This window comes from Meleagris gallopavo, chromosome 21 (genome assembly GCF_000146605.3).
Source record: "Meleagris gallopavo isolate NT-WF06-2002-E0010 breed Aviagen turkey brand Nicholas breeding stock chromosome 21, Turkey_5.1, whole genome shotgun sequence".
NCBI classification, from domain to species: domain Eukaryota; kingdom Metazoa; phylum Chordata; class Aves; order Galliformes; family Phasianidae; genus Meleagris; species Meleagris gallopavo.
In genome coordinates this window covers 8,851,729-8,862,500 of record NC_015031.2, presented here as the reverse complement: position 1 = coordinate 8,862,500, position 10,772 = coordinate 8,851,729, and the positions used below count along the sequence as shown (strand labels likewise).

Here is a 10,772-nt window from a genome sequence, read left to right as displayed (position 1 = left end):
TTTCCCCGTGCAGTTTATCACCATGAGGATGAGACAGCTCTTCCCTCCTGTTCTGCTCCTCGCACTTGTGCTGCTGGGGCATGGCGGTCAGTGCTCGGCTGTCCCTGCTTGGGCCCAGAGAGGTGGGTGAGGGGGCTCGGAGGCATCCCCCAGCTCACACATCAGGGGAGACCTCACATCCCTCAGCTCTGCTTTCACACCAACCTTTGATTTTGCACACTGTGCTGAGGCAGTGTTCTCACACGCAGACCACTATTGCAGGATGCTTGTCGTATACTTCAAGAGTCATGCTTGGGTCTCATTTGAACAACTGGGTACCTCATGCACCTCAAGCAGTAATTTTAAATTAAATTTTAAACGCTATACCTACCAAGTTACTGGGATCACATCACAAACAGTGTCAGTTTAAAGTACCCTATTGCTTCCTCTTGTGAATTTTTACTGCAATTCAGATATTTAAATTGTTTCCTTGTGACATGTTTGACGGATATTTAGTTCCCCTTTTAAGTTGTTTAGTCTCCTTGAAATACTGATTTATTTTTTTATTTATTCTAATATTACCCTGCAAATAGTAATGGACAATTTTCTTTTTCCCCCTCAGATGGAGTCATTGTGCTCTCTGTCCCTGAAGTGGTTTTGTTAGAAAATGGAAGTTCAACAAATGTCACAATATCTCTGAGGTAAAATGATAAATTGAAACTTTGTTTTGTAGGTGTTTTTTTTTTAATGAAACTGGGAGGAGAAAGAAGGTAGAACTTCACCATATACATAAACTTCCTTACAGACTTGGTTAACTGTGCCTAGAGGACCTTATCCAAGTGTGACTGGCCACTTCTAGACCATAACATACTAAGTACCACTTTGGACCAAAGTAGAGCCACAGCATCTGAAATGGCCTTATATAATTGATCTCCTATAACAATATCCTATACCATTTGTATGGAAAATTGAGCAGAAGATATTTCATACTGTCTACCTTATATTAGCTGATTGAACTACCTTCCATATGTGAACTTAGAGTTCCTCCACTTTTTAAATGATGCTGAAGAAGTTGCATTTCTTAGAAGGATCATAAAATTTCACCAAAAAGTCTTGCCATTTCTAGCAAAGAAATGCAGTTACTCCAGATTAGGTAGTGAGGCACTCAGTCTCATTGTTCAATACAGTGCATTTTGTAGCTGTGTTTTTGCTATCTTGGGCCTTTCCCAGGAAAGGAGTGTTAAATAATTACACTTAAAGATTCCAAAGGGCAGGGGTGTATGTGAAGGGAATAGCCAGATGATAGTGTAGTAAGTGTGATGAGGAGGGAAAATAGCAAAACATGGGTGCAACAGTGTAGAACTCTTATTTCTGCAAAGAAGTATGTAGCAATTTTGTTCACAGACAACTACAAGCATTTGAGCCATGTGATACAGAGTGTACTGCTGTGCAGTCAGTTCTCCTGGACAAATGCTCAGAGGAGTTCTTGGGTAAAGCTGTTCAGAACTATTTTACTTTTTTTATCTTATACCACTACTGTAATTTCTGCTTTTTATTATCTCAGTACTGCCTATCCTTTGTGCCTCTCATAGTCCCCAAAATCCTACCATTGAGCTTGTTATCCCCCTTCAGGTAATGGCTTTGCTATGGCATTTGTGTGGAACAGAGGCAAAATGTGGTCATGTAACTGTTCAGAGCCTGTCACTAGTTAGTAGATAAAAATCAGTACAATGCTCACAGATGTGATGTTGCTGTCCTTTTGACTACTAAATAGGTACTGTTATGTACAGGTCTGTTTGTTATGTTCATTGCAGCTCTGAGGAATTAGCAGATACAAAGATTGTTTCAGGGCTGTAAGAGTGAACTCAGGCACCAGTCTAACTTGGCTCTTCCATCTTTACAGGGCTCCATTAAATGAGACGTTGGTGATAACTCTTAATATTACACATTCATCAAAACACAGCACCATTGTTGAGCTACCAGATGAAGTAAGTGATAGAATATACTTATGACTATGCAAAAGCCTGTTGCTGGTGTGGTGCAACTCTCCTCATTCTTTCCTCTACTTTGCCTTGCAGATTCAGCTGCCTGCAGGTCACACTAAGGCAGGCTTTCAAGTGAAAGCAGATGATGTTGGACAAGTAACAGTTTATCTTTATACCAGTAATTCCAACTTAACTGGGTGAGAAACTGGTTTTTAGTTCTGCTTACTTTACTGCCTTGTAGAATCTAGGCTTCACAGAATTCCCTCCCTGTAGCTAACTGGACATGGACAATACATAGTTGAGAAGATGTAGTGACTCTCCAGCAACCCTCAAGGTAGTCAGATAAATATGAGCTATGGTATCTGGAATGGTATAATATTGATATTTTAGACGTATATCAAGGGGTCTGTGAGCTCTTATGGCTTCTTAGTCTGCTTTTAATAACCTATCCTCAAAGTCTCAAAAATACATGTTCAGATCCAGGAAACATTTGTTTGTCAGTGCCTGGCAGGAAACTATGCTTACTGTGCAGAGCTTGTTCTGGAATGCTAATGCTGTATACCCACATAATCGTAAGGAGATGCAGGTGCTCTGCTCCCTGGTTAGGGGAGCCCTCTGTTCACAGATTCTGGTCCTCTCTACCAGGAAAACAATCTAGCAAAAGGGAAAAAACTGGATTCTAGTTCCATGTTGCCCAAATGCTACTTATCAACAGGATAGTCCTGTGTTAGTTCCTCATTTTACTTCTCCTTTTAAAACTTGCAGTAAAAGCAGAGGTAACCACATTCACAAAGCAATCAACAGGCCAGGCATATCATAGGGCTTTGCTGGCAGAGCATGAAAAGTAAAACTGCTCTTGCACAACAGATCTTGTGCTTAGACTGTGGAAACCATAGGCACAAGATAGCCTTTCTGAAGATTTCTATGTAGAATAGAAAGAGTGGAAGAGAAAGGAAAGGATAGGTTGAGGATAGGAGTAGAACATACCCTAAATATAACAGGAGCACTAACGGAAGGGGGAAAAACCTCAATGGAAACTAGCACTGAAACTTCATTTTGTCTCAATGCCTGGACTCTGCTTGCTTTTCCTCTATGAGCAGAACAAGGCAAAAGACCATGAAATAAAGTATGAGCAGGCAAATTAACCTTTTGTTTGTACTAACCTTCAGACCTAGGATTCAATTTCAAGTGATTCATAGCATCATAGTGAAATATGCTGATGAGGTGATTGGATGGATCTATTTCCTTGCTTGGTCTATCTCCTTCTATCCTCAACTGTTTGAGAACTGGCGACGAAAAAGGTAAGGAAACCTAAGATGCATTTGCAGGTCCCTTAAGCACTTCTGAAAATCACGTTCCTAGGTTCAGGGACAATCTTTGTTCTTGGGAATTATGCATGAAAAGATTGGGGCAGGAAGAAAAGCAGAATAAAGTTTGGGCCTGGGTTTATGCAGCACCAGTGAGCTTTTACATATGTAGATCAGAAAAAACTAATTCTGAAGCTTGCCATCCACTATTAATTCCTGATAGAAGAGGGCTTCCATGTTTCCTGTGGTGTCATGTTGTATATGTCATCTGGCCAAGTCACTTGTGCTGACATCCTTAAGATTTACTTCCCCTGTGAGCTGCTTACTAGACAGCAATTTGTAGCGTTATCGTTAGATAAGCTCCCTTTAAACAAAATGGCTGCAAGTAGGAAAACTATAGTATGAAAACTGAAGCAGTCACTTTGGCAAAGATGCACTGCTGCTTCTGTGGATTTAGACTGGCATGACTTTTATCAGGCTAGCTGAGCTCATGAAGAGGTAGAGTTAGACAGCAACAAGCTTGGCAGTGAGAGCAGTTGTGAATGGCAGTGTGTGGCATATGAAAGGATATTTCACCTTACTACTCAATTAATTCAGCATCATGTTGTCACAACACCTGCAGCTTTGGACTTCAACAAAAAAAAAACTGCCAATCTGGCTGTTTGTTCTAGGGATAAGTAATCCCTTAAGTTTAATTATATTTTTCTCTTTCTCTAGTGTTGTTGGATTAAGCTTCGACTATATAGCACTAAACCTTACTGGCTTCATAGCGTACAGTGTGTTTAATGTTGGACTCTTCTGGATTCCCTTAATTAAGGTAATCATTATTCTCCTTACTATTTTTCAGGAGTGGAGGTATCTACATAAGGGACTTATGGCACTTAGCTAGTTTTGTTTTCTCTTGCACTTAGGAAGAATTCTTACTCAGTTACCCCAGTGGAGTGAACCCTGTGGCTATTAATGATGTTTTCTTCAGTCTCCATGCAGTAGCTCTAACACTCCTCACCATTATTCAGTGCTGTATTTATGAGGTAAGACTCAACGCTGGACTGCTTGGGTAGCTCTGGCAGAGCTCCCTCTGCTGGACTCACCCTATCAGCCTACAAAGTCATCTATCTTCCCTCCCTTTCAGTGGCCTTTACAGTCCAGCAGCCTTATCTTTTGAGTTAGTAGCCACTCCTGCAAGCTTTGCAACTTCAGCCTCATGAGCATTCTGAGCTTACAAGTAAACTCTTTAAAGACCCAAAATAACTAAAGCAAATAGGCAAGTTATAAAGCTCCCATATCAGTCTCTAGCCAGCACATAGATTGTAGTTCTACACTGTACAAATACTCACACATTTTGATTCTTCACCTTTCAAAGTGTCCTTTGCACTAAGAGATTCCCCCAGCTCTACCTAAAATAGCTGCAGAGGCCCATTTATAATTCTCACCCACTTCTCAGGTGAGCCTAATCACTAACAGTCAGGTGATCATCATAAAAGCTCTGATCTGAACAGGTGATTCGCTCTGCCTAGTAACTGTTTGTGTTTTGAGGTGCTTCCTCTGGTGATGCTAAACCTGAAACTGTAGCAGCTATTTATTGCTATTGTGGAGAGCAATGTCACCTTCTAGTAAAGAATGGGGAGGCAATGACTTTTACAGCAGTGGCCTTTTGCATATACAGGAACTGTTGATGTCATCAGACTAGATATAAGAGCTTGTTATGGGTGGTGGCACTGAATCATAAGTATCATAAATCTTCAAAAATACTGCAGCAACATTTTTCTTATGAACAACAGTGTTCTAAATAATGCTTTTGAATACTGTACAAAAGCTTCTGCAAACCTACAGCTTTTGGCTTAGAGTTCCCTCGTGGTATGAGCCTAACTGGTACTGCAGTAGGTTTTGAACTGGAACCTTCTGTAGTACTGAGCTTGTTTTTTATCTAACAAGTTTCTGGGCATGTAGGACCAAGGGCAATCTAAGTATATCTGCATTTCTCTTTCAGCGAGCAGGTCAGAAAGTATCCAAAACTGTTGTTGGACTGCTGGCACTTGCATGGATTTTTACGTTTACAACGTTGTTTCTTGCTGCAGCTGAGGAGATGACATGGCTACAGTTCTTATTCTGCTTCTCTTACATTAAGTTAGCAGTCACGCTGATAAAATATTTTCCACAGGTAAGCCTGAACTTTTCTGGTTTAATGTTAGGGTGATAGTAATGTAAGTCTAAAGCACATGTTCTTGAAAGTCAGACTAAACTAAACCAGCAATTGTTGTTTGTTGGCCTCTTAATGAACAAAATAATGTAAAGCTCCTACATAGTACATGTCATAAGTGCTCACTCTTTTATTGGGATTGCCCAGGGCCCAGCTACTAAAAAGTCCAGATGATCAAAGATGCCTTAGTTGTGAGCTTTCTTGCCCTTTACCTTATTTGAAGACTGGAATAAGACTTCCTTTAACACAGTATCACAGTAGACAGCAGAGTCCTGTCTGGTCTTAGTCTTGGCTAGGTGCTGAAACAAACAGGTGATTGGCACACCAAACTTCTTGTTACACATTCAGGCATACATGAATTTCCGTCGGAAGAGTACAGAGGGATGGAGCATTGGAAATGTATTATTAGATTTCATCGGTGGAAGCTTCAGCCTTCTGCAGATGTTTTTGCAGTCATACAACAATGGTAAGGCTGAACCTCAGCTGCTGGGGCCTCTCTTAATGGGGTGGGAGAAACTTGCTACAACACAAACAAAAACCTACAGGATTTTATCTTGGGAGAGTGTGCTACTGTAGCAGTCCTTGTACTAAGAATTGAGAATGTTTCTATTCCTAGAAGATAAAAAATAATGTAGCTATTTTGAAGAATCAACAGGAAGAGTTATTTGCTTTGTACCAACTGTCTATTAGTCAGTCTTGAAGTATTGAAGTAATGTAGGTAATAAACGTGAACTTCTCTACTTCGTATGGTGTGGTCTTGCAGTCTTGAGATAAGACGAACTCATCAAGTTAGTCTTAACCTCTAATCTTGTGTTTGACAGATGAATGGAAATTAATCTTTGGAGATCCAACCAAGTTTGGCCTGGGTGTCTTCTCCATCATCTTCGATATTGTTTTTATGGTTCAGCACTACTGCCTTTATAGGAGATGGGGGTATGAACCTTGTGAATAACATCTCTGAACATTAAAAACTTTCAACTGAACTTGCCCCTTCCTGGCCAAGGGATTTGAAGATGCCTACTACCAGTTATCAGAAATACTGATTATTGATTCTGATCTGCTTATACTTTAATCTGTCCTGGTATGGAATACAAGCTGCCTTGCCAAATACCTTAAAGGATGTCAGGCTATCTAGCCTCCACTTACAGATGGAAGACTCATGCCTGTCAAAGCTGTAAAGTCAGCTTTAGCTTGAGCTGGCCAAGCAGCATGTGGATCTTCTCAACTACCAACAGGAAAGAAACCAAAACTGCATTTTTTTAATTGTGTACCACTCCCAAAGTTCTGGCTTCCAAAAATCTGAGATCATATTAAACCACTTTAGTTATTAATATCTTAAGGTGGTCTGTGGATTTAAATTCTGCTGCTGATGACTCTTTGCAGACCAAACCACAGTAGAACACCACTCAGGGTGGCTGGTAACAGCAGTAGTGGTAACTGAAGGAGTAATAAAGTTGCTAGGGAAAAAAAAAACAAACAAACACAACTACAGATGTTAGAACTTTTTCTCTAGGGAAGGGGGGAAAAAAAAAAAAAGAAAAGCACTGAGAATAATAAGAAACTGTATTCTCAGCTCACTTAAGCCCCTTTCAGAGGTGCTAAGACAAAGGCACTAACTTAACTTTGCTTGGTTCCACTGACATGCCTTGACTTCTAAACTGGATGGTAACGATTAGACTGTCAGAGGTGTTGTTTTGAAGTGGATCATGTTAATTAACAGCCCACTAATTAAAGGTCTTAAACACATTTTTGTTTCTGTGCAATTTTCTACATACGTGTTGTGCGTTCCAGGATGAAATTGCTACAAAAACCCAACAATGAAATCAGAACTTGCTAACCTTGACTGGATTGTAATGATATAGTCCAAAATCTGTCATTTGAAGGCAGAAATGATGTCTCAGCTGGAAGCATTTGAGTGATATGGCAATATTAAATGTAAGGAGAAACAACTCAGGTAATTTAAGTTTGTTTTATTGTGTGTAAAATCAAGTGAAATAGTACAAATAGGAGCAATTTTTACAGTAACAAAAATAACTTCAGCTTGAAAACCTTAAAATTTACCACTGAATTCTTAAGTTACAAAATTCAAAAGCAGTATTGGAGTAATTTAATAGATACAAAAATGGTAAATAAGCATCTGCACATGTGTACAGAAGTCTGAGATCCAGTAATAACATACATACATGGCACAGCAGTAATGTACTGAATAAGTTAGATTACCACCTCAAGTTCTATTTACAAGCTTACCTGAAGATTGCTTAAGGAGAGTATCAATAAATGAATGGAGGTGGATTAAAAACTCCAGTTTAGGGATAACTGTAAAGCTAGCTAGCTAACAAACCACTAGTATGCCATGTAATTAACTTATTTGTGCAGAAGTTTGAATTTGGTCAAGAGGCACTTGGACAATTTACTGGCATATTCATCTCTTCAATCAATAAATCGGTCATTTGAACAATTTTCTAGATAGAAAGACAGACCAAAATCCACCCTTCCCACTTCAACTCCAACAGAAGTGAGGAACTGAAGACCATGGATACAAGCAGCTCTTTTGGTAAGTCTAGCAACAACATTTTCTTAATTTGCTCATCCTGGTTCATATTACTTTCATTTAAACTTGATTCATTTGTTACAAATTATTAGGAACAAGGAGAATTAAGTTTTCTTCAATACCAAAGTTGAACTGTAGTGTCTCAAAACTTTTAATACCTGCTAAGTGTGCCAAATCTAACAGGTATTAAATAACATACTCAGTTATTTGGCTGAAAAGGCTGCTCTGTACAGCAAGTCTTTGCAGTCAGGCATAATGCCCCCAAACCTTCAGCATACTCTGTCTAACCAGCACACAATGTGAGATGAGTACAGTGCTCCTTCCTACAGCAGCATGCAACTCTTAGTCCAGGCATTTTAATTAGACAACATGGGAGGACAGGACAGCTCACTTCTAAAAACTTAAGTACACCAAACCTTCTTATCTTGGCAGAAGCCAAATTCTTCTTGAATAGGAAATTTGTGCTACAGAGGAATCTTGTTACAACTGAAGCTTTTCTGTGTGCTTCCTTAGATAGTTAGGGATTGGCCTGTCTTCCTGAAAGCCATGATTATAATAAGGTCTTCTTCCCGTGTACCTGCAGGGAAAGCTTTATAGAAGCACGCTGAGGGGACTAAACTTTAACTACTGTTAATTACACCAGAGAAAGTAAAAATAGTGTTTACCACAGTTTGGAACATGTACTTTTTCTAGACAATCCTTCCTTACTTGATATCCAGTCTGTGCATCTCCCTCCCTAACCCTTCCCCAGCTCGATCACTGATTAGGACATCATAGATTGCTGCACAGCCTTCTGCAGAGATTGCCTGGTCACCAGCAGCCGGACCACTTCTTCATTTCTCTTTGTCAGCCTCTTCCTAGCTTGGTCGTGGGTCACCATTGTCATATCCCAGCCATTCACCTAGGAAAACAACATGAGGCTTCAATATGCAAAGAGGCTGTTGGCTGCTTGTAGATGACCTACACCTAGCAGCTCTTCTCAAAATCCAGTCTATGGAAACAAACTGTGGACTCATAAGTGTCCTATAATTAACTGCTCTATAAGCATATCTAGTACTTAGTTCTCAGAGCACAACTGGTTTTGTAAGCCTTACAAACTGCCCTGGAAAGTACCTGGAAAGAAATCTGCCTGTGGTGTGCGCATGGTACTGGATTAGCACTTGTCTTTGTGCTTACCTGCATGATCTTGTCCCCAATCTGTAGTCCTGCAATTTCTGCTGGGCCTCCTTCTGTCACCCTTGTTACATAAATACCCTGGGGAGAAAAAAAAAAACATTCACTTACTATGAGTAGACTTTACAGAAAAGCCATTCTACTAACAGTGCAAAAAACTCATGGTAGTATATTACAGCATTCTAGATAAAAACAGGTTTGTCCAGTGTTGAAGAAAAGTTGAGGAGAGCTAACTTAAACACGGGCTCAGTCTGCAAAGGATACCAACAAAATAACTTCAGCCAACAATGTGAGAGGACAGAAACCAGATCGCTCCAGGAGTGCTTGCTGGCTGAATTTGACATGCTCTGACCTTGTCAGTCTTATCTTCAGAGAAAGGATTTTGAGTAGGGTCCTGATCAATGCCACCTCCAATGCTGAATCCCAGGATCAAGTTGTCACCTTGGCGAAGCTTATGTATTTCAATTCTTTGCTAAAAAGAGAAGATGACAAAATAACTGCATTGTGATTACCGACAGAAATCTCAAGACCTCTTCAGACTGTTGTGTGTCTGCCACAGGTACCATAAAGCTCAGGTAACTCTAGGAGAGGAAGGCTGTACCACAGCTTCAGCTGGAGTTATTACTTACAATACCTGCAGGTTTGATGGATGGCTAACAGATCTAAAAACTGCTGGCAACACAGAACTATCACACAGCATTTGCTCTCTTTTGGTCACGTGCAGTCTTGAAGTGCCAGCTGGCTCTGAGCCATTCTCAGCCCTACCCTATGACAGCAGAACAGGAAACCACCTGCAGGTAGGAGGGCACTCACACCATCATACAGCTGTGCTCCAAGTCAGTCTTTCACCACCACCCTGAGAAACAAGGGGAAAGCAGTTCTCTAAACATGAGTCACATCTCGCTGACTGGTCATCACTCACATCTCAACCAGTGCTGGTTTTTATCAGCGCCTGGCATTCCTCCTCACCCTGCCAGTGACAGTGCCGACCTATTAATAGGATGTTTTCCCTTATGAACGTTATCAGTGTCTCTGTAACTCAGAGGTGGGCTCCTCGCCGCCTGCTGAATGCAGGCAACTGACAAACACTGCCCACGAATATCGTGCAGCAGCCAGCTACAATTCCTGAGCTGACAGGGAAAGGCGCAGCCCCAGCTGAGACAGCGACGATCAAAGCTCCTTTGGAACTCGCAGCTGAAGGGCAGGGCGTGCCCACAGCCACGCGGGCAGCGCTGCACGGCCCTGCCGCTCTCCCCACGGGCAAACGCGCACAGACTTCCCTCGCACCGCTCTAATTAAGGCCGCTCATAGCCTGTAAAAGCGCGTCCTGCGGCTACGGAACAAAGAAACGGCATCACGAAGTGTCACACCGCGCTCAGAGGAGCGGCTCCTCCTAGCACCGGATCACGAAAGCTGAATTTCCCCTTCCTCAGCAGCACAGCCGGGCGGGACGAAGCCGCTCGGAGCTCTCCTCTGTCCGGATCTCGCACCGAGAGAAGGAGGAGCGATGCGGCTCAGCTCCAGCGAGCGAACAGCGGTACGGAGCCAGCGACCGCGCCCTCCTCCCGCTCCTGCGC

The 10,772-nt window shown here is 41.5% G+C and overlaps 2 protein-coding genes across 2 annotated transcripts; one reads left to right on the top strand and one right to left on the bottom strand.

Moving 5' to 3' along the window:
- Window positions 1-6: 6 nt before the first annotated feature.
- On the top strand, window positions 7-7,217 carry CTNS (cystinosin, lysosomal cystine transporter). Its single transcript, XM_010722082.2, has 10 exons — window positions 7-122; window positions 602-680; window positions 1,883-1,967; window positions 2,058-2,161; window positions 3,134-3,265; window positions 3,989-4,088; window positions 4,183-4,302; window positions 5,262-5,432; window positions 5,820-5,937; window positions 6,293-7,217. The coding sequence occupies exons 1-10, from the start codon at window positions 23-25 to the stop codon at window positions 6,421-6,423; spliced, it is 1,140 nt and encodes a 379-aa protein (XP_010720384.1). The 5' UTR covers window positions 7-22; the 3' UTR covers window positions 6,424-7,217.
- Window positions 7,218-7,426: 209 nt separating this feature from the next.
- Window positions 7,427-10,550, bottom strand: TAX1BP3 (Tax1 binding protein 3). The gene is made up of 4 exons (XM_010722177.2): window positions 10,533-10,550; window positions 9,548-9,667; window positions 9,199-9,276; window positions 7,427-8,923 (listed from the first exon to the last, which is right to left on the bottom strand). The coding sequence occupies exons 1-4, from the start codon at window positions 10,548-10,550 to the stop codon at window positions 8,786-8,788; spliced, it is 354 nt and encodes a 117-aa protein (XP_010720479.1). The 3' UTR covers window positions 7,427-8,785.
- Window positions 10,551-10,772: the final 222 nt, after the last annotated feature.

Coding starts and splice junctions, on each gene's coding strand:
- TAX1BP3 (XM_010722177.2), bottom strand. Junction 9,277..9,547: donor CTGAAGATAAGACTGACAAG/GTCAGAGCATGT, acceptor TTTTCTCCCCAG/GGTATTTATGTAACAAGGGT. Junction 8,924..9,198: donor TTGGGGACAAGATCATGCAG/GTAAGCACAAAG, acceptor TTGTTTTCCTAG/GTGAATGGCTGGGATATGAC.
- CTNS (XM_010722082.2), top strand. CDS start 23: ATGAGGATGAGACAGCTCTTCCCTCCTGTTCTGCTCCTCGCACTTGTG. Junction 4,303..5,261: donor TTCAGTGCTGTATTTATGAG/GTAAGACTCAAC, acceptor TTTCTCTTTCAG/CGAGCAGGTCAGAAAGTATC. Junction 5,938..6,292: donor TTTGCAGTCATACAACAATG/GTAAGGCTGAAC, acceptor TGTGTTTGACAG/ATGAATGGAAATTAATCTTT.